The 23,361-nt window shown below is 39.9% G+C and overlaps 2 protein-coding genes across 2 annotated transcripts in view; one reads left to right on the forward strand and one right to left on the reverse strand.

The window, feature by feature from the left end:
* The first annotated feature begins 96 nt into the window (after positions 1-96).
* Positions 97-23,361, forward strand: part of LOC755067 (WD repeat-containing protein 3) — a 29,184-nt gene continuing 5,919 nt past the window's right edge. Inside the window, exons 1-19 of the mRNA XM_030995469.1 lie at positions 97-227; positions 3,658-3,855; positions 12,115-12,324; positions 12,806-12,924; positions 13,501-13,579; positions 13,990-14,085; positions 14,534-14,656; positions 15,207-15,308; positions 15,869-15,966; positions 17,618-17,716; positions 18,319-18,549; positions 18,920-19,013; positions 19,353-19,454; positions 19,864-19,952; positions 20,356-20,497; positions 21,254-21,310; positions 21,542-21,754; positions 22,305-22,358; positions 23,103-23,231. Coding sequence (XP_030851329.1) covers positions 3,697-3,855; positions 12,115-12,324; positions 12,806-12,924; positions 13,501-13,579; positions 13,990-14,085; positions 14,534-14,656; positions 15,207-15,308; positions 15,869-15,966; positions 17,618-17,716; positions 18,319-18,549; positions 18,920-19,013; positions 19,353-19,454; positions 19,864-19,952; positions 20,356-20,497; positions 21,254-21,310; positions 21,542-21,754; positions 22,305-22,358; positions 23,103-23,231 — 2,196 coding nt within the window. The 5' untranslated portion in view covers positions 97-227; positions 3,658-3,696. The remainder of the gene's footprint in view (positions 228-3,657; positions 3,856-12,114; positions 12,325-12,805; positions 12,925-13,500; positions 13,580-13,989; positions 14,086-14,533; positions 14,657-15,206; positions 15,309-15,868; positions 15,967-17,617; positions 17,717-18,318; positions 18,550-18,919; positions 19,014-19,352; positions 19,455-19,863; positions 19,953-20,355; positions 20,498-21,253; positions 21,311-21,541; positions 21,755-22,304; positions 22,359-23,102; positions 23,232-23,361) is intronic.
* Positions 4,135-11,535, reverse strand: LOC105439481 (RE1-silencing transcription factor-like). The gene is made up of 2 exons (XM_011668514.2): positions 11,380-11,535; positions 4,135-5,405 (listed from the first exon to the last, which is right to left on the reverse strand). The coding sequence occupies exon 2, from the start codon at positions 5,399-5,401 to the stop codon at positions 4,733-4,735; it is 669 nt and encodes a 222-aa protein (XP_011666816.1). The 5' UTR covers positions 5,402-5,405; positions 11,380-11,535; the 3' UTR covers positions 4,135-4,732.

Genomic DNA, 23,361 nt, shown 5'->3' on the forward strand with positions numbered 1-23,361 from the left:
CACAGGCTATTTCTAGCGACCAATAAGAGAACCGGTCGAAGACCACTGACCTTTACCAGTGGCTATTATTGGTCGAATCTTCCTCCTTATTGGTCGCTGGCTTATTCGTCGCTATTTTATGAAGCGATAATACACGTGCACGTGTGCTTATGTACTGTTAAGCATGCATTGTCACCTCTTCTGGCTTCCGTGAGATTAAATAGGGAAGTTACATTCCCCATATTTCTGTAAGTAAATATTACCGTGTAATATCAATGTTATTAATGAAATATATTGTAAACATGACCTCTCGTTCAACATGAGATCAAAGAATGGTCTCTCAGTATAAGTCATATTTTTCCAACCGTGTCCCATGTGTTAAAAATGGTGTTTGTGTTTTGTGTGCCTGGCTTGATCCTTAGCAATTGTCCTCTCACACAAAAAAATAATAATTAGAAGAGGATATGAAGTATGACAGAAAATATGTAGGTACATATGACATTTAAACATGGACTATGTTATAATCGGCCAGTAGTGCCATTTTCGTGCAAAATTAGCCAGTGTGTGCAGTAGGGCGCTGGTCCGAGAATTAGAAATAGATCTAGACCCCTACTAGTCTAGTAGTAGGCAGTTCAGTTTAGACCTTCGCGATGGGGACAACTTCTTATTCACGTACGCAAGTGCGCATTTCAGCTCCCTATACGAATCCACATACATCAGGGTGAGCGCGCTTTCGGCCACACTTTCGTGAGCTTTCGTGGTTTTGCCGAAAAAAAACACTCGGTTTATTTCGGATTTCCCCGCCTTCTGATTGGTTAAAACAATAAAATATGACGTCATTTCTCTTCGACAATTATCGATGCACATCGGAAGTGAGTTGTACGTTGAATAACCATCGTAGTAGATGGTTTTGCTCAAATCTGCCGGCAATGTGATGAAATTCAGATGGAAGGAGTTTTTCAACTAACTTACAACTCCGTAATTAACAAAATTAAACATCTTACCTTCTTTCCTGAAAGTTTCATATAATGATGATGAGTAGATCTTATGGTAGATATGATAATATGATTGCAGTTTTTGAAAATTGCACGAACTGATTTTGACAATGCGACGCGTGATGCGTGTACATAGTGTGTACGTGAATGAAACAGCTGTGTGAGTGACGTCGAGACCATTTCGTAGTCTTAGAATTCAGACCCGTTTGTGACTTGATTGACTTGTTTTTTCAATTTTTGTTTATTGTATGTCGTATTTTATTGATAATTGTGATATTTATTTTAATATTTGGAATAAATATTGTAATAATCTAACATGAATTGGTTATATTTTGAGGTAAAGTAACAATATTTTTTCGAAAAAACTGTTCATTTACTGCAAGATTGCTGCAAGTATAGACTACATAGACGATTTGTCACCTCATCCTTTTGTGTGTGTGGGTGCGTGCGTGTGAGAGAGAGAGAGAGAGAGAGACTAGGAGAGAAAGACCGAGAGAGAAAGACCGAGAAAGAAAGAAAGAAATAGAGAAAGAGAGAAAAAAAGAAACAGAGAAAAAAAGAAACAGAGAGAGAGAGAGAGAGAGAGCTAGGAGAAAGCGTGCGTGTGTGTGTGTGTGTGAGAGAGAGAGAGAGAGAGAGAGAGAAAGAAATAAATAAATAGACAAGATCATTTGGTAAAAGTTTAGATTCAAAGGGTTTTTATTTACCTTTTATAACAATATGATGACAAAAACATGGAAATTTGCATAAATTTGCATAAATTTGCATATTTTATTACGGTGCTGTTTAAAGATATTAAATTTCATATTTGCCAAACATCACTGAATATATTTGCCAAATTTCAGCGAGTTTGGTCATCGTATTGGAGAGATATGACTATTATGAGGCTTAACAGATCACAAACTTCTGAAAACAATGGTGCCACTGCTTAAACACAGGTTTAATTGACTTCAATACAATTATAATAGGTTAGACCTTTTGATCTTTTGTCCTCATCAATATGGTTCTGAAAATTATTTTAAACATCCGTATCTCTGGAACCGTTGGTCCAAATTGAACAACTCAAAGTGCATTGTGTAAATAAAAATGTGATCTTTAAAATGATATTGAAATCACCCCCTATCTCCTACAAAAAAAAATCACCTGAACTGCCTACTAGTAGAATTAGAAAAAGGAAATCCTCTGCATCTGCAGCCATAGGCATAGATCTAGATGATAGATCTCTAGACAGAAATAACCGTCTGATTTGGGTCATTTCTTTAATAAAACTAACGTTTGTTGACATTCCCCATTACAGATGGTAGTATGGTACACCAGATCAGAGATCTCGTACCTTGGGGTAGCTAGAGCCAGCGATGAACATCGTTTCGTTCACGACATTTTCTCCCCGATTTTCTTTATTTAGATCTAATTTTCTGATTTCTAAATCAGATGTAAATTAGGTTGGTATGTCATTTGTCCTAATTACAGTTATCAAAATTTGATAACTTAATATTAAATGCATAATTTACAGACTTACTTATATGAATTATCCAACTTGTATCTCAGAACTGTGAAACAGTACGTTCATGCATTCGAACATAGATCTAGAGCTATATGACCCGGCGGCCGATATATTTCCGAGATAGCCAATGGCCAATCAGAGCACTCGTTTTGTGGGTATTCGATGGTCAAGCCGGGCTGACTCGTACGTAGCTACGGTAGCTATTGGACGTTCGAAAAGAAAAAATGAATATTCATCAACTAGAACCAAGATGGCTGACAACGGAGTTAGTTGACTACGAGACTTTCTCAGATTAATCATTAATTTAGGATCTAAATGAGCAAGCTATCGTAAGTCAAATAAGCTATATATTACATGTATATGTTATTTTTAATTAGACTCTAATTATTGTAATATTGCAGCATGTATGAGGATGTAAAGAGTAAAAAGCTCATTGCATATCTTATTCATCGCGGTCCTGCCAAACCGAACCATTGGTTCCGTACGCGTACAGTCCTGATAGGCCATACTTCAGTTTCTATAATCGGAGGTCTAGTGGAGCCAGACGTAGTCTCAGTGGATCAACCGACGATTAGAGAGACTGAAGTTTTCGGTCTACCATAGGCATAGCCATAGACTTCTAGATCTAGATCTAAACGAGGATTGTCTTCATAAATGCTGACCGATGCATCCTCAAAAATAATGATCGTCTATATTTTCACAGATGTTTCATATTTTTTGATCGGCGCGTTGGCGATGTGAAAAAACAGATTCCGTGATGATTTTCTTGATGGATTTTATTTTAGCCCACTTCTGCACATTGACGTCTACAGAGACTTTCACATTATGAGCAATAAATCCTCGGGAAGATGGACAACCCATAAAAGTAGACGGTGAACTACATGTAGGGTTATTTTCTTACACAGAATCCATTTTTCGCATCGCCAGTGAGCGGTTCGGCAACCCGAAACTCACAGAGCGCCAATGGAAAAAAACGTCTGCAAAAAGCAGACGATCCTTATTTTTTAGTACGATGTGCGTTTCAAATCGCTCATTCTGCCTTCAAAATTGAGCTTAAACGCACCCCTTGTTGACCCATTGACCTCTGCTACTCTCAAACCAGGTGGCTCATGTATTAAGCCTATGGGAGTCAGTAGTCAACAGTTTAATGTGACTATAAATATTTGTTGCTCTTTGCAGGTTGCCTAGTAGGCTTACATCTAAGGATCATTCATCAGGATGGGGTTAACGAAGCAATACCTACGCTTTGTGCAGAGTGCTGTGTTTGGAGTTGTAGGGACAACCAAAGCGAATGTAGTGTTCACCAAAGACCATCAGTTTGCTGCAGTGTCTGCCGTAGAGCATGTTATCATCTGGAGCCTCAAGAGAGCAGAGAAAGTAAGTAGAGGCCAGAGGATGACTTTTTACAGTACATGTAGAGAGAAGGTGGATATTAAAGCTTTTTGCTGAACCTGATACTGTGACGAGATCTGGTTCCATGAACTTGGTAGCAATTCCGAACGACACGAACCAGGTCTCGTCTTATAAATCAGTCAACTCTCCCAGACAGTCGACTCTCACAACTCACAACTATTCAACGAGGATCTCAATCATGCATTCATCAATCACTTCAATCAAAGTAATACCCGAGACAAATAACGACAACTTACAATGATGTTTGATCTTTCAGCTTACTTTACTGCATTCCTTACTGCATCAATACAAAACACGGACTGCCCGTTCGCAGCGTTATCAAATCACTTATATCAATCTGACCAAAATGTCGCCCTCTTCAGGTTAAACACTGTAACATTCCGTCACACAACCCCCCACTTAGACTAGAACGTCCTCGTTCTAAACCTACCGAAACGACATTTTAAACATAGCTCAACAATATAGGCATTAAAAACATGTAAAACGGTTTTTACTATTAATTCTTGTTTTCCTAACCAATCTATAAGAAAGTCCAAGCAAATCAACGTAATAAGCTACACATTTGCCTTTTTCTCTTCTTCCTGTTATTTTTATAGATATATAATTATATAACACAAGTAATCACAAATACAAAGACATTGATCAACAATGTCCAAAATACGTTTGGAAATGTAAAGAATATCAAAACACTTTTCTCGTAAGATCACTAGTAATACTTAAGTTACAACAACAACAAAAAACCTGACCTCTAGTAGGCCTACCTGATTTAAGCAAATTGTAAACTGAGGCCTATAGTTGTAATCAAAACAGATCAAGTAAACCAGTAAGACTTAGTGTTAACTTAAACAAGTATGAAGCGGTCGAAGAACTCCTTCGTCTTTCTCGTACGAACTACGCGTCCTTCAATAGTAAAGGTCGTCGTAATCCTCTTCTCAACTCTCGCTTTCTTGAAAACCGGTCTGTCTGTACGCGCATTTCCAGTGGCACCCTCTCCTCCACTCTCAGCTTCTTCCGACGAAGATGATGCTGATGACGATGACGAAACCACCTCATCCTGGGATGCGGCTCTCTTAAGCATGGCAAGGGGCTTGCCTCTGGCATCTCTGGAAGAATCAATACTAGGCACTGGAGTTGGATGTACACTTATAATGGCTGTGTTGTTTTCCTGTGGCTGGTCTCTGTCGTCTCTCTTCGTCTCCGGACAACGTCGATCTGGGGATTTTGCCCTTTCACCGCCCCGGCCCACCGGTTCTCTTTCTTTGCTCGACTCTCTTCTGGAAACCGTGCGCTGTTCGTCCTTTCGGTGTCCGTCCACGTGCCTTTCATAATTCCCCCGCCTGGTAGAGGAATAATCGCAGGTCTTGCAGTTCCACTTCCGGGATCCATCCCGATGGTTCTCCCCGATATGGCGCATCAGGCTGCGGTGGTACAAGAACGTGGAAAGACATTCTCGGCACTTGTAAAGCCGGTCCCCATCCAAGTCCTCTGGTTTCTTCCACTCCTCAGACATTATTCTGCAATTGTGAAGAACAAAACACAAATAATTATTTATGTCGATAATTCTTATTTAATAAAAGAAATCTGGTGGTTTTCGTTTTCTTCTGGGATAGCGACTCTCAATCACGGGAGTCTGAGGTAGATCAGTGGGAAGATCGAACCCGGGTTGATGATCATCAGGCAAGTTCTCATCAAGCTGGGGTTGGTCATCAGCAGGGGTCTCATCAAGCTGGGGTTGATGATCATCTGACAAAGTTTCATCACTGGCAGGGCTGATCTCTTCTGGTATGACCTCAGGGAAAAGAGTAGGAGAATCAGCAAAGGGAAATTCCTCCTCAGGAACTCTAAGGCGATACTCCCATGCAAGAAGATCTTCACCAGTGTACAGCTTGAGCCTATCTACATGTACTACCTTTGCTTTCGATCGGCGACTCAGCTGAATCCGAAACGTAACATCTGAGATCTTCGTAACCACTAGGTAAGGACCCATCCATCGCAGCTGTAATTTCGGGGAAACCCCCTTCTTCTTGCTGTGATCATATAACCAAACAAACTGTCCTTCCTTGAGATTAGTGGTGGTAGCTTTCCTGTCATAATTGCGTTTCTGACGCCTGGCACTCTTCCTAAGACACTCGCTAGCCCGTTCGTGAGCTTGTTGTAGATTCTGGCGTAGCTTTTCAGCGTAGTCTGTTTTTGGTTCATCACAGCTAGGATACTTTGGATTCTCCATAGTCAGGTCTATTGGAAGCGTCACTTCTCTCCCGAGCATGAGCATGTTGGGTGACTCTCCCGTGGATTCTTGTGCAGTACAGCGATATGCGCTAGTTGCATATGGCAAGCACTCATCCCATTCCCTAGACTTCTTTGACTGCTCGATGAGCATGGCGGTGATATTGATGAGGGTTTTGTTGAACCTCTCAATGAGCCCATCTGATTTCGGGTTGTAAGCTGTTGTTCTTGTCTTTCGAATGCCCAACAGGGAACACATCTCTGCAAACACCTGCGATTCAAAATTAGTTCCTTGATCGGTATGTAGTTCACGAGGGACACCAAAACGGCACACAAATTCTTCGACAAACTTTTGGGCCACTGTTGTAGCTCGAGCATCCGGAAGCGCATACGCTTCCATCCATTTGCTCTTATAATCCCCTACTACAAGGATCCACTGATTCCCATGGATGGTCTTGGGTAAAGGCCCGACAAGGTCCATTGCTACTCTTTCCATTGGCTCTCCCACCTCGTACTGTTGAAGTCGAGCACGTGCCCTCTTTGAGGGGGATTTTCTTCTGGCGCACAGGTCACACGACCGGATGAATGACCTCACGTCTCCTGACATGCCTGACCAATGAACCCTCTGTTTTACGTTTGACAATGTCTTGGTAACGCCTAGATGACCTCCTATTGTACCCCCATGGATTGCTTCTAGGTATTCTTTTCGGTACTTCCGTGGCAGGATAACCTTCCATTTCACGCATGCCCCATCCGACGTCTCCCATTTTCTGCATAGTACTCCTTGCTTGCAATCCAATTGGTCCCACTGAGCCCAGTACGTTTTCTTTGCAGCTGTCGAGTTGGCTATTGTTTCCCAATCTGGTCTACAGCTTCTTCCTTCCTTAGCCTTCAATACCCAGCTCATACTATCATCTTCCAACTGGCCTTCTCTTAAGGCCTCTCGAGTGACCCCAGGTAAGGCAATAATTGCCCTACAATGGAACTGGACTTGCTCGGAGGGAGTATCTGTCTCTGTAGATGTGTCTTCGCCGTCACTTGTGTCATCAACAAGGCCACACTGAGAACATGGTTTTCTGGACAGACTGTCGGCATTCACATGTTTCTTTCCTGGACGATGGTGTATTGTCAGTTTGTATGCTGCGATAACCTCGATCCAACGTGCCAATTGGCCCTCTGGATTTTTGAAGTTGAGGAGCCACTGCAAAGAAGCGTGGTCTGTTCTAACGGTCAGCTTCCTACCGTAGAGATACTGCTTGAAGTATTTCAAATAGAACACAACTGCTAGCAGCTCGCGACGGGTCACACAGTAGTTCCTCTCAGCCCTCGATAGCTTCTTGCTTGCGTAAGCGACTACTTTTTCCTCGCCTTCCTGAATTTGGGACAACACAGCCCCTATACCATTCTGACTGGCATCAGTGTCAAGCAGGAAATCCCCCTCTGGTAAGGGACATACTAGGATCGGAGCCTGGATAAGGCACTCCTTCAACTCTTCGAAAGCTCTTTGACATTCGTCATTCCACTCGAAACGCCTAGCCTTCTCAGTCAGTTCATGAAGTGGTGATGCGATGAATGCGAACCCGCGAATGAACTTGCGGTAATAGGATGCAAGCCCCAAGAAGCTTCGAACATCCTTGCTGCATGTGGGATTGGGCCAATTCCGAATGGTCTCGACCTTGGCAGGGTCGGTTGTGATTCCTTCTGAAGACACGATGTGACCTAGGTATTTCACCGTCTGTTGAAACAAATTGCACTTGGATGGTTTCAATTTCAAATTGGCTTCCCGGAGCCGCGCCAATGTTGTGCGAAGTCGTACGATTTGCTCATCAACTGTCCGACCGAACACTATTACATCATCCAAATAGATGAGCAATATGTCCCATTGTAGACCAGCCATCACTTTCTCCATCAACCTCTCGAAAGTTGCGGGGGCATTACACAGCCCAAATGGCATTACCTTCCACTTGTATAGGCCACCGCGAACCACAAAAGATGATTTGTCTTGAGCTTCATTATCAAGGGCAACTTGCCAATAGCCTGCAGCTAGATCTAAGGTTGAAAACCACTTGGCCCCGCCTAGTGCATCCAAGGTCTCATCTATTCGGGGGACAGGGTAGGCGTCTTTTACAGTTGCTACATTCAGGCCGCGGTAATCTACACACAACCGTTTTGTACCGTCCTTCTTAGTCACAAGCACTACATTGGCTGCCCAGGGGCTATCGGAAGGTTCGATGAGACCTTCTTGCACTAATGATTTGACTTGGCGATCAATCTCTTGCTGATTGACGATAGGGTGACGTCGAAGGCGTTGTCTTATAGGTCTTGAATTGCAGGTTTCGATGTGGTGTCTGACAGCATTGGTCCGGCCCAAATCGTGACTTCCAGAAGAAAATACATCTTGAAAATCCACGAGGCACTGTTTGATAGCTTGGTGATATTTCGGATCGATGTTGCTCAGGCTTCGTTGCAACAAGTCTTGTAGGTATGAAGGAACTTCATCGTTTCCACTATTCTCTGTCCTTTCCCCACTTTCATGCACTTCCGCTGGTGAGATCATCCCGACCATTGTTCCCCGGCGAAGTGTTATCTTGTTGTTCCCCGGGTTAAACAACCTCAGTGGCAAAACATCTGCCTCTGCAGTGACAAGGGACCTTGCCAACACCAGCCCATGGCGAGCCAATTCGCCTCCGCCTGCAACTGGTTCGATTATGGCAGTACCCGTCATCTCGTCCACACAGTTGGCGATCTCACCTTGCGCGAGCGTTTCTTGACCTGGTTGCACCTCAATAGTTTCTTTCACTAAAATCCTTCTTAGGAATGATCTCCCTATCTGGTTAAGGCATCGAATGTGTTCCCCGTTCAAGATGAGTTCCAGCCGGAAGAAGTCTAGAACCCCAGCGGTTGGAATCAAAAAGTCCTTTCCAAGTATTACCTGGTTCCTAATATTAGCAAAGATGACCTTTAATGGAAAGATTGTCTTTCCAACTTTGACTTCTGTCCAGGCAACTCCTAGCACATCAAGTGGCGTTCCATCTACCTGCTGAACCCTGACGTTGTCTTGTTCAAGAACCGGTCTCTGCTCTTTTGCAATACTGTAGTACATGTCAGTTCTAACAATTGTGTCAGTTGAACCTGTATCGATGAGGAATCTACATTTTATAGACCTGATGGTACCCTCTACAAATAAGCCTTGCTTGGGTTCTTCGTTAGGTGTAAGTGTTACAATCCTTCCATCATCAAGTCGACTAGGTCCGTTACTTCTTACAGCCTTCCCGTGGACCTTCCGGTCAGCTGTTCGTCGTTTCCCGACCTCTCCTTTTCAGGAAGAGGACATTCCCTTGCGAAATGTCCATTTTCGTTGCAGTTGAAGCATATCAAATCTTCTTTTCTCCGCCATTTCTTGCCGGAATTTCCAGGAGTTGGTGGTTTGGGAACTCTCTCAGAAGAAAGAAATCTTTCATTCATGAGCCTTGTCATTGTCTCGAATTGTGTTGCCTGCCTTTCACACAAATGCTCCAATTTCTGGATGAGTTGCTCAGATTCCTTTTCTGAACCCCTCACCAATTTGTGCGGACGTCTCTCCGATCTTCGTTCTTCTTCGATTCTTTCATAGTTCTCTGTCTCTATGGCCGCACGAATAGCTTCGTCAATGTCCTTTGGCCTAGCTCTGTGCACTCCTTCTCGGATAGTCCGGTCTTCTATTGCCTCAATAAAATGGTTCTTCTCGAGCCTTTTTCTCCCAACCTCTGGAATGTCTGGGTAGGCTTTGATTGCCAATTCACATATGACTTGGCCAAGTTCCTTCAGTGTTTCTGTTTGGCCTTGACGGCGATGACGCAATTCAAACAGAAAATTTTATGCCTGTTGACTTGGGCCAAATCGCTGCTCTAGGAGCTTGGTCAGTCCCCTATACGTAAGTTTGCGATCGTGCTGATGGTCCAACAGACGGAGTGCTTCACCTTGAAGGCTTACAGTCAGAAAAGCACTTGCCTGCTCCTCTGTCCAACCATTTATATCTTTGCATGCTTCAAAGTGTTTCAAGTACTGATGCCACGATGTTTGTCCATTGAACCGATCAGGTGTTATGCAAGGCCTTTGGCTCTGTTTTGTTCCTATTGAACAATCTCTAGAAACTTCTTCTTTTATTTCCACATCACCCTGCTTGTTGTCAGTCTTCTTCGTATTTCGTTCTTCCACTGGCCTTTTCCCATGGAAAATTGGGATCGAATCCTTCAAGGAAAGGGGACCCAATGTCCCCAGCCAACTCTTGAGAAAACATGGTATCCGGCACAGGAGTCGAACAATCGGTTCCAACCTTCCGGTCTGGGGTCAATAGCTCAGGATACAAGCCCTTCTTCTCTCCACATTCGGGCGTGTTTTTACCCTTGTTTCTCTCAGTGTACGGTCCATTGAAAACTATGTCCGTATCTACTCTCCTTCTCACAGATGGTTCTTCGAACTGTCCAAGCTTGACGGTACTTTGTGAAGACAATCCCTGTTGTCTTGCTTCTATCAGATTAATTTTTGACCGTGCATTGTCACGTTCCAACTGTAAAATTTGATTCTCCATTCGTAGACGTTCCAGCTCTGTGTTCAATTGAGTTAGGTCACATTCATTAACTGAGGACCTTTGATGCTCCTTTTTATCCATGGTGAATTTATTAAGAGCTGTAGCACAAAGAACTTCCACCTCAAGTAGAACCTCAATTGGCACCTCAACTGACACCTCAACTTGGCACCTCAACTTGGCACCTCACCTGGCACCTCAACTTGGCACCTCACCTGGCACCTCAACTTGGCACCTCAACTTGGCACCTCAACTTGGCACCTCAACTTGGCACCTCACCTTGCACCTCAACTTGGCACCTCAACTTGGCACCTCACCTGGCACCTCAACTTGGCACCTCAACTTGCACCTCAACTTGGCACCTCACCTGGCTGCACTTCTCGATAGTTCGCAGCTCACGTTAGCACCTAAAAAGGTGGCGTGTTTTGAGTCCGTGTCTTAGTATGTAGTTTCACGCTGGAAGCATGACCCACGCTGTTTTAGTTGTCCCGCCGCTGCCACCAGTGTGACGAGATCTGGTTCCATGAACTTGGTAGCAATTCCGAACGACACAAACCAGGTCTCGTCTTATAAATCAGTCAACTCTCCCAGACAGTCGACTCTCACAACTCACAACTATTCAACGAGGATCTCAATCATGCATTCATCAATCACTTCAATCAAAGTAATACCCGAGACAAATAACGACAACTTACAATGATGTTTGATCTTTCAGCTTACTTTACTGCATTCCTTACTGCATCAATACAAAACACGGACTGCCCGTTCGCAGCGTTATCAAATCACTTATATCAATCTGACCAAAATGTCGCCCTCTTCAGGTTAAACACTGTAACATTCCGTCACAATACTAAATGGCTCATGGAGATGGGCCAAGTCAACCCTTTTCAAACTCACAATGCCCTTTCCCCTTAAAAATGTACATTTAACAAATGTTCAATCAGGAGCATAGAACTTCATTAATTTTGTGGATATGCCCAACAAACATAATAGAAATTAGAACCACATATTTGGAGCATCTTCCAGAGATCACTTGGTAACTTTATTTCCAGAGATTACTTGGCAATTTTATCTCCAGAAAGTCAGAAGGGTATTGTGCCATTTCACAGTTATTATGCCCTTCTGGCTCTCAGCGGATGGAAATATTCTAAGATGTTTGAACTTTCATTATGGGCTTTATAAACAGTAACTTGAAATAAGTTGATACATAGGTGCTCATGTATTTCTATTTCAATTTTCTACCTTTTGGGAAATTATCTGACCTGTGATCTCTTTTATCTATCTATCTCTTTTCTGACACTGAAAAAAATTACATGTTTAAAACATTAATTTATCACTTCTTAATTCATTCATACATTTCTACTTCAGCATTCATCAACATCTATTTTGCATTATGTACTCATAACATCTTCCTTTCATTCTGTGTATAGGTACTAGTACTTGAGGGCAGCAAACATGAGGTCACTGCCCTTGCCCAGACAGACGCTCGTCCGATCATTGCAGTAGGTTATTCTGATGGATCTATCAAGCTCTTTGACAGTGATAACGGAGATGAGATCGTGACGTTCAATGGACACAAGACAGCTGTGTCCACCATGCACTTTGACGACCATGCCCTACGTCTTGCTTCAGGGTCAAAGGTGAGCAATTATCTCAGTTACAAACTTTTTTTAAATTCTTGTTTTCTAAATGATATGATTTGGACAATTTCTGGAAGCACAGTAAACATAGATGTGCTAGTTAGAATGTACCTCTCGATGAACAAGAAATTAGCTCAGATACTGTTTTATCCATGTTTATTGGATTAAATAAGGCTCCTTTATTGTTCTACATGGTAACTGATTTTGAACAACACTTGTTAACCCTTTGCTTACTGGTACCAGGCGGTCCATGTATTAAGCCTATGGGAATTAGAGAATTCAGTGGTCAATGGGTCAAGTCACATCTACAGAGAGAAAAATGGAGACACTGGATCCAGAATGATTAGAAGGAATTTCTGAAATATAAATCAGAAAGTGGTAGTGTTAATCGTAATGTGTGAATGTAACCATGAGGTATAAACTGCATTTTTTTTCTTCATTTTCTTCCTTCCACCCTCCAATTCATGACTTCATTTTGCAGGACACTGATGTTATCATCTGGGATGTAGTGAACGAGAGCGGTCTGTATAGGTTGAAAGGTCATCGTGGTATGGTGACTAGGGTGAGCTTCATGGCACAGCACAACATCGTCATTTCTAGGTGAGCATCTTCATAGCATTCTGTGTTGTTTATACTTTATAGAGATGCTATGTTTACTTATGGGCGAGTAAATAAAGGTTTACTGCTTACACTGAAAGATTAACAAGAATTTTTAAATCCAAAATTTGGAAATTGTATTCTTAAAAGGGTATTGGTAGCTACACTGTAGAGAGTTTTAGTTCATACATGGCAAAGATTCAGCTTCATAGAATGAAACACTGTATGATTTTATGATCCCTTCCAAATATCTAACAAACAAGACGTACAAAGCTTACAAATAGAGAGAATAGATTACCATTGTTATTCTCTCATTACATTTTGCTTTTAAAGATTATCTTCAAATCTTCAAAAAGGTTTTTAATTGGTCAAAGACTTATATACAGTGATAAATCTGGGTTAAACCCTTTGTAAAGACACACAAATGGAAGAAAACCAGTTGAATAAAAAGTCACAAGTTTTCTGTGTTTTGCCTCTCTGCACACGTACAAAGTGAAAACTTGTTTTGCAAAAAAGGAGAAGAAATAATGTTTGTGTTGAGATTGACATTGTATTGCTCATCTTCCCTTTTATCCATAGTTCTAAGGATACCTTTGTAAAGTTCTGGGATTTAGACACACAGCACTGCTTCAAGACTCTGGTTGGGCACAGAAGTGAGGTAAGCATAATGTAGGCAGATGATATATTATACTTTTGTCTGTTTGGAGGTGTAATTACTGCTCTCCAGGAACTAATGTCATTGAAACCATCAGAGTACACTTGTTGAGAAAGGATACAAAGGGTAAACTTTGTAAGCATAACTTTTTTACCGGTTTATAAAAAAGGCCTAGTTGGAAGAGGACAGTCAATGAATAACTCAATATAAGGAGTTCTACTTTCCCAGGTGCTTTTTGTCAAAGTACAATGATGCTGTAACTCATGTCATATCCATATTATGCAGAACTGTAGATATCATAATTAACAAGATGGACTTCTTGATAATTCTTTCCATCTTCCTCTCTCCATCTTTATATCATTGTCTACAGCTTCATAACTAGATTGATTGATTGCATTGTCTTGTGATTTCAGGTATGGGACTTTGCTCTTCTAGCCGAAGACAAGGGGCTAGTGACAGGAACATCAGGCAGTGATCTTCAAGTATGGGACATTGCCTTTCAAGATGAGGTATGTTCTTCATTTTCTTTCACAAAACTTGTTGTTGTTGTTATTTTGTCTCTTAAGTTAAATTGCTATCTCATAACACAGGAGCTGCAGGATAGAATATGAAATAGAACGTATTACAAAATTAAAGAATGGATGCAAGGAAAGATATACAGAAGCTTTTGTCTTTCGCTCTTGAAAGTTTAACTCAAGAATAAACAGAATTCCAGCTCTCTGTACATGTAATCAAATTAAATTCACATTATCAAAGTCTCTCATATTGTGACGCATGAGAGGATTGAATGGGAAAGTCTTGTTATATTAAAACCAAACTCCCTTATGCAAATGTGCAGTGAAGTCACATATCAGATAACATGTAACTATTTATAAAGTTGCACACAATAGTACAATTTTGCTAATGTTGACTATCAAGTTGAAGTCTTTTAATGTTTCTTCTTATTTTTGGTGCCAGCTTGAAGATGAGGATGAAGAGAGCAAAGGACCCTCTCCTGCTAAGAAACCAAGAAGGAGAATGAGTGAAGAAGATGAGGAGGACGATGAAGATGATGAAGATGGAGAGGAAGGAGATGACAATGTAAGTGTCTTCACTGTAATTTGTTTATGTTACTGATTGTCTAATAGCGAAATGAAAAATGAAAGACAGGTAGAGAGGAAACAGATTGTTGAAAGAAAGGGATATCTTCCCCACATTGATGACCTTGTTTGTTAGCATTCATTCCCTGAGCAAGTCTTCTGTATCCCCTCACTCCTCCCCCTCCCTCCTCTCCCTCCCTTCCATCCCCCTTACTGTCATCCTCAAGGCTCATCCTAAGCTAGGTAACTTTATGAGGTTATGCGAGTGCTAAAAAATATGTCGTTCATAATTGATTGGCCCAATAATATGTCCAACCCAATCCAAGCCACAGAGTATTTGGTGTAGTACATTTTCCTTGCAGATACAAAACGCTAAAAATTACTGACTGCTACGTTCTCATGATTTCTGTAAATAGTGTGTTATTTCGACAATAGAATTACATAATCTTTTTGAAAATTACGCAAGAAGATACATGAAGGCTTTGTATTGACTAATATTTTGTTTAGATGATTATTGCAATGTTTATGATTATTCTTCTCACCCTCTACAGAGTATTTTGACCTGTACCAAAGCAGGAACAATCCTAAGAAAGGGAACTGACAGAGTAGTATCTCTTTACCTTGATTCTACAGGCAGAATTCTAGGCTGTCATGTAAGTATGGATTAAACCTTTGGAGGCCAACATTATATATGTACAGATTTCTGAGAGCATTTAAGATTGAAATATGACCATACAGATTTATACTTTGAGTTGCCATTTTCTGTTATGGTCATTTGTTGTGTGGTTTTTTAAATGTCAACAAATAAGTCTAGGCATTCAAGAGTGCATTTCGGAGGACCAAAAACTATCTAGAAGTATCGTAGTCGAGTGATTTAAGCACTTGACTCGACATTCAAATGTCTTGGTGTTTGATCCCGACGTGGCACTAATGTCCTTTGGCAGGGCATTAATCTACATTTGCCACTCAATACACAAGAGAAAAATGAGGACCCAGTAGGATAAAAAAAGCATTTGTGTTTGTAATTGCCTATGCCCTCACGGTGAACACATGTTAGGAATACTCCCCAGGGAGTGGAGATGGTGCACATTGTGTGTGAATGAATCCAATGACTGGGGTCATAATATCTGTAAAAGCGCTATAAAAATCCAGATTATTGTTATTATTATTATCCTACTGACGTACTACTTTAATCTTGTTATCTATCTTCCAGGGTCCCAGTCCCCATTTAGAACTCTTCAAGGTGTGCACACCTCAGGAACTGAAGAAGAAATTACTCAAGAAACAGAAGAGAGAAAGAAAGAAAGCAAGGCAAGTGTTGAGTTATGTTAACTAATAACTATGTATGAATACATGACCCAGCAGCATGTGACTTATGAGATAGACCTTACTGTACTGGGGGGGGGGGGGGGGGGGGGGGCCTGGGAGGCCCCCCCCCCTCGACATTTTCGAAGATTGCGCCGCAACCGCTTGGAATTTTGAATTGTCGTTTCATGACTTTTTTCCCTCAAGTCTTACGCACATTTTGATACCATTTTCGTCGAAATCGGATATACCTGTAAGGCGTTACATAACAATTAGTATGCGCATGTCATTAAAAAAAAAAATTTAAAATTTAAAATCGCATCAAAATTTGCATTAATTATCATTATTAATTACATTAAAATAACTTTTTTGTGTTAGAAAAGAAGTTTCATATGAATAATGAGTTTCAACATTCAAAAAGTGGAGTTTGACACCGTTTTCTGTAAAATGCATAAAATTAGCGCATTTTGCATAATTAATTAGGCTAACGACAAAAATTTGCATATTCAGAAAAAACTAATTATACCATCTTGTTCCTTACGTAAATATCTACAAACATGCACATTTTCGTGTTCATCGGACAATCGACGGCCGAGATCATAGGGGGGGGGGGCCTCTCAGGCCCCCCCCCCCCCCCCCCCCCAGTCAGTGGGTGCTCAAAATAGCCCAGTACAGTAAGGGTTAAAGGTATAGACCAGTTTTGGAAATGCCCCCCTCTCAAAAAATGAAATGGTAGGTCTCATTACCAATCATGTGAAAGAATATGTTTTGACTAATACATGATGGTACAAGTTTTGCCGGGAAACCGCCTACTAATTGATATATTTGGTAAATTATCATATCGATCTGGCCTGGCTAGATATCGCGAACGCACTTCAACATTGAACATTTGGGCATATATTTAGACTATTTTTCAAATTTAGGTTGAAGTATTGCCATCTAAACATCTGAAGGCAATATTTAAGCAATATTGAATGGATATTTCGCTCCCAAATCCCTTGAACCGCAATTTTACGGCTACCAGTCTATATCTTTAAGAACTTATGTTTTATTGAATAAAAATGTCCTATTATTATATCATGCAGAGTGTATGTATCCCCCTCTCCACAGTGTTTATTAAGTTGCTACCATATATGCAACACTATAGTGGAAAGTCTCCCTTGCCCCTGACTGATAATCCTTGCTTACAACTTTTCTTTCCCAATAACCATTACCTGAAGACATCAAGTACTTGATGGACAAGGACTGATAATTTTTCTGTTGGAATATACTACTGAATGGCACTTCATTGAAACATTGCTACTCTTTCTCAATTTATTTCATATTTGCTTGCACTTAGCTGTTTATCACACTATTTGTAAATTCTCCGATGTTATGCATGAAAGGGCCTGAAGACATAGTACATTTAGACATCTTGTGAAATGATATATGAGAAATTAAATAATTGGTTTGTTGATAAATTCTACTCATACACAAATACGGTAGATGTATCCACAAATGAGAAACCATTTGTTTCTCTTTTTACCTGTATTTATTTTTATAAACCTTTTGGGAATTATCATGAATATTCAGTATTATCATGAATATTCAGCATTATCATGAATATTCAGCCTCATCATGAATATGTTCAATTGATTTTTTAAATGTGTCTGTACAGAGGTGAGGATGGTGAGGAGGTAGATGTATCTAACGTCAAGCTATCAGCAGAAGATAGGATACAAGCTCTTACTAACATCAAGGCTTCAGCCAAACTCAGGTAAAACTCATAGCCATCTTTATACAGAGTTTGGCCAACTGGGTTTCACTGGGTCACAATATGGCGTATATTCTTTTGTTTTGTGCTTGCCCAACAAAGCAGTAGTCGCCATATTGTGTCCAACTCGAACCGGGTCAGCCAAACTGTGTGTAGATGGCTCTGATAAAACTCATCATCTGTCTTCCTCATAAAGAGAAATATGAGGTAGGTTAGTGCCCTTTCCTGCTTAATTAACTTGCAAATCATTTTTACTCTATTGCAATCTGGAATAAAAGCAAATTTCTCTTCCATCTACAATTTTTCCTCTTGCGTTTTGTAGAGAATTGTGTAGAGAAGAGGTCGAATATTCACATTTAGACATCACTGACTTGGGTGAATCCAATATTGATCAATACCTGTGTTTGCAATCAGATCTCAATAGCAAAGGAATAAAAGGAAATCCCAAAGTCTTCATGACTACACAGTATATTGCAGAAGATTGTGTTTTTTTAAATGTGATCACTTCATTTTTTTTAGTTCAATAAGAGCAGCTTTATCATAATGAGATTTTTTTTGTCAAATAACAGAATTTGACATTTCTTTACTCCCATGTGCACATTCAGGTCCTTTCACTCTCATGTGGATGCCAATGGAGAAGTGAGCGTGGTGACCCTTTTACATAATAACAGCCTAGAGGTATACAAGGTGGATCTTACAGCAGATAAACCTATAGCTAGTAAAGAAAATTGTATCAGTCTGCCAGGTCATCGTCATGACGTCAGGACTGTATCTGTTAGCTCTGATAACACAGCTGTGCTATCTGCTGGTGGAAATGCTGTCAAGATCTGGAACAGGTGAGGCTGTCGCTATTATCAGTCTTCTTTTTTTAATAACAAAATTGTATTATATGATGTTTTAAGGATGCTTTTCTTCCTCCTTTCTTCATTTGTTTCTTTGTTATAAGCACATTCATATGATTGTGCTGTTTTGCCTTTTTCTTCTAATAAGGTTCTTAATAAAGTTAGTCCCATCGTAACATTTCATTGTTAGCACTGATTATTATGAGTAGCTTTAGGCGATTAAGGGGAATTATGCTGACAATATTGTTCTCATTCCCTTCTTTTCCATTTTTTTCTTCACTTTTTACATATTTTTCTGATCTTTTTCTTGTCTGTTTTCTTTCACATTCATATGATTCATATGTGTTCTAATATGTCCTTTCAGATCCACCCAGCAATGTATTCGAACCATGAGTTGTGGCCATGCCTTGTCATCTGTCTTTGCTCCAGGTAACAGGCATTGCATTGTGGGTAACAAGGTGAGACTCTTATTTAGATTTAGCTATCAAAAATACAATGTCTAATCCAGGAACATCGATGGAAGATGTAAAATTCCCCCCCCCCCCCCCAAAAAAAGGAGTGCAAAGCAGAACAAAAACCAATACAAAATAAACAGACTTTTAATTTTTTTAATAATTTACAGCAAGAAACTAGTCTGCTCTCAAAGGAATTTTACCTTTATTTTTGCAAAATCTCTTTACAGAGCACGGTTTATCCTGGAACCCCAGATATATAGAATAAAAATAATATGCAGTGAATCATTCCCATTAATTATGATTTCTTTTATCTCTTTATTTCCTTCAATTCAATCATTGCAGGCTGGTCGACTAGAAATGTTTGATATCGCATCTGGTTCCTTGACTGAATCATTTGAGGCTCACGAGGGCGCCATTTGGTCTATTTGTCTTTCACCAGACAAGGTAACGTTCTATGTTTTATATTTTTCTTTACAGGTATATTATAAATTATCTTGTTAAAATTTAGCATTTTCACCAATTGCCCTCTCGATATAGCAAACAATGCCTTATCAGTGCCTGTTGATCCCCCACGATCCCCTTTTTCTTATGTTAATTGAGAGCTGATTTGATGAGATAACCACCTGTCAGAGACCTTGCAGGGAGGTCTAATCCCCCCTGGCCAAACTAGTGCAGACTGGCTTTAATGTTCATAGGAGAAAAGTATACTTTACTTGTTTATGAGAATGGAGATTCCCTTATATCGATGCTATCAAGCATTCTTTCCCATCGTAAAGATAGAACACATGTTTTTATTCTTGAGGTGTTTGCCAAAAATGTGCTAATAAGTGTACGCTTTTCTCTTGTTCTTCAGAGGGGCTTTGTGACAGGTAGTGCTGACAAGACTCTGAAGTTCTGGGAGTTTGAACTTGTGAGCTCCGAGAATGATGAAGGCAGAACTGTGTAAGTATATGGTGCATTATTGAATGCAACCCTATTACATATTGCTATTTGACACCAAATATTCATTATTCTCTTCGACACATAGTAGCAGTTGTACCGCTATGTTTATTTGCAACAGACCTTGTGCATTCTTCTTCTTTCCATCAAATATGAACATGTCAATTTTACATTAATTAAAATGAGTCATTCAATCTTAGAATTACATTAAATTCAAACGGTTTTCAATTTAGTCTGGGGGTACCATCACATAGATGTCTAATCAAAATTTTGCTTGTGAGATCGAAAATACTCTGTACATTGTCATTCATTAATCAAGCTGAATACTCGTAGATCAACCTTCTAATCACGTAATGAATACTATAATTTTATTTTCTGCCCATGTTTTTTATTTGTTTTTGTGTAGTCGTGAGTTGAGCATCATTCACACTAGGACATTGAAGATGTCTGATGATGTGCTGTGTGTGAAGTACTCTCCAGATGGTAGACTAGTAGCCGCATCGCTCCTAGATAGCACTGTCAAGGTCTTCTTTGCTGATACTCTCAAGGTATACATTGATATGACTAGTTATTAAAGTGACTTGGTAACATTCTCTCAGATTCTGAAACGAAACCCTGGATTTAGCTCATGCCGTAATCATAATTATAAACCTTTAGGTCAGTCAGGAATCCCATGACTTTTACAAACCGATCGCTTGTCTGATTATCAAGATATTTATGATGAAGAAATCAATTTTTTTGTTTTCTTAACGGTTTTTATAACACTACAGTCTATTGGGGAGAATGACTACGGTAAAACCGGTCACTCAAAGATTTTTACTTTTTGAGAGCTCGATATTACACCATATCACAGACACTGATAACACTTAGGGCCATGAATCTCAGATTTAACATTGTTAAACGATGCCTTTAATGATAATGAGGATGTTGGTCATGAAAAACATCAACGTCATCATCATGGTCATTATAACAGGGATCTGTTCAAGCACAGACTTACTACTGTTCCTATCATCTCATCCAAAAAGTGTCTCCCCAAGTGATTTGATCTTTAGCCAACTGCTTCATCATTCAGTCAAATTGCTTCACAATTTGCATTGTTTATATCCAAAAAGCTGTACAAAATGTCCTGTTTGTACCCTAATGGGGTGATTATGCTAGTAAATTTGGATAATGATTATTTGTCAATGATGCAAAAATAAGATGAAAGGTATCCTTATATTGATGTTGATTTGAATAAACGAAATGAAATAACACTTATTTTGCATTCTTTTATCTGTATGTTTTTTTTTGTTTTTCACTTTCAGTTCTTCCTGTCTCTCTATGGTCACAAGTTACCAGTACTCAGCATGGACATCTCTTCAGTAAGTTTTTTCTTCACATATCATTTCATCATGATTATGTAGTTTGACTTCAGGCGTTTTTCTTAAGATCCCTGTTCCTGTTTAAACTTTTTCCTTGAAATGCAGTAAAAAATTAACATTTGACAAAAGGAAAGTGTTATACTGTTTACGTTTGCTCATAATAACTGTGTGATGTGTATACAGTTTACATCATTCATAACCACCTTGACCATTGTTTCTCACTGATTACAGGATAGTAACTTGCTTGTGACTGGATCAGCTGACAGGAACGTCAAACTATGGGGTCTGGATTTTGGTGATTGTCACAAGTCCTTGTTTGCTCATGATGACAGCGTGATGTGTGTTCAGTTCCTACCCGGTACACATCTCTTCTTCACTGGAGGCAAGGATGGCAAGCTCAAACAATGGGATGGGGATCACTTCCAACAGATTACTACATTAGAGGTAGACACAGTTATCATAAGTTTTATTTTGCATTCTCTTTGTTGTTTCCCCCCCCCCCCCCCCCCCAAAAAAAAAAAAATGAATAAAGAAACTGTATCACTTGTATTCCAATGAATTTCATACAAAAAACTTAAGGTACTATATCTCATTAACTCAGATTTTGTTCATTGTTAATTGAGACAAGTAATGTGTTTCATGAGGACAAACCTCATATACCTCATTATGGATATATATTTTTGTGTTCCTACAAGAAAAAAGTATTGAAACATGTTTATAGTTATTCATCAGCATCTTCTCTTTTACAGATTGTAAGATTCAGATAAACAAGTGCACTACAACACCAGGTTTAACAATGCACATGATGAGAAGTCTAGTTCGTGTTTAGAGTGTGGATGTTGCGATGCTAGCTTAGAAATACTCTTTAGTGAGTCGTTGGTTTGGGCTGGAAGGATGAATTTATTTTCTACAATTGAAGTGAGCATGTTTAAGATTCATACATGTATGTATTTTGATGAATAATGATTATGCACACTTTTTTGTTTACTTACAGGGTCATCATGGTGAAGTATGGTGTATGACTATCAGTCCAGATGGAAGCTATATGGTAAGTAACCATCTGCAAATAAGCTCTAAGTATACTTGGTACTCTTTCAGCATTATATGTTTTAAAAACAATGTGTGGTATGGTATCCAATGAATATGTTGCTATCTTCAGTGAGCTTTTAAGTAGTATTTTAGAGGTCTTGTATGTCTTCATAAATATCAAATAACCTGACAGGAGTCTTGAATCGGCCTTACCAATTAGTAATTTATTTAAAGCTTTAATGCAATTTTTGTGATAGATGGATGCAGATTCAGCTACTTCCATTATCGATAACATGCACCATGAGCAAAACTAGGATGCAGCATAGTAGGTCATAAAACTATTGCCTACAAGAAGCCTGCGTTTCCTATTTTAGCTCCATGGGAGTGGGATAATCAGTAGGCAACAGGTCACCACTAACAAGCAATACATCCTCTCTGCCAAATTCTTTCCATTGATGTTACATAGAGGTGCTGTGATCTAGTGGATACATCTTCGGACTGTGGATCACATGGTTCACGGTTTGAGTCCCGCCATAGCACTAATGTCCTTTGGTAAGACATTAATGTCCATTTGCCACTCTCCACCCAGGTGTTAAATAGGCACCGGTAGGTAGGAATTCTTTGAATGCTGTGAGCACTGAATTTGGTAGCCTAGCAGATCCTGGGTATCATTGGAGCACCTTGTGTGATGGATATGTGCGCTATAAAAACTATCCAATATTATTATTAATTATGTTGTTGTTTGTATCATGTGATTTATCAGGTGAGCGCGTCTCATGACAAATCACTGCGGACATGGGAGAAGACAGAGGAGCCCATCGTCTTGGAAGAAGAGCAAGAAATGGAGAGAGAGAGAAAGTATGAAGAGAGTCTAAATAAAGAAGAACAACCGGTAAGAATATATTGTCGTCATCTGATGATAATGTTGATGTTTTCATTTTACCTGTTTACTAGGAAAGCAAATGTAGGTTTGTTGACGAGGCCAGGGGACCTATGGCTAAGAATGGCCAAGTCTTAAAGAT

The sequence above is a fragment of the Strongylocentrotus purpuratus genome, unplaced genomic scaffold, assembly GCF_000002235.5.
Source record: "Strongylocentrotus purpuratus isolate Spur 01 unplaced genomic scaffold, Spur_5.0 spur5_scaffold_21, whole genome shotgun sequence".
NCBI classification, from domain to species: domain Eukaryota; kingdom Metazoa; phylum Echinodermata; class Echinoidea; order Camarodonta; family Strongylocentrotidae; genus Strongylocentrotus; species Strongylocentrotus purpuratus.

What these genes read in the sequence shown, in the direction of transcription:
- LOC105439481 (XM_011668514.2), bottom strand. Translation starts at nt 5,401, where the DNA reads ATGTCTGAGGAGTGGAAGAAACCAGAGGACTTGGATGGGGACCGGCTT.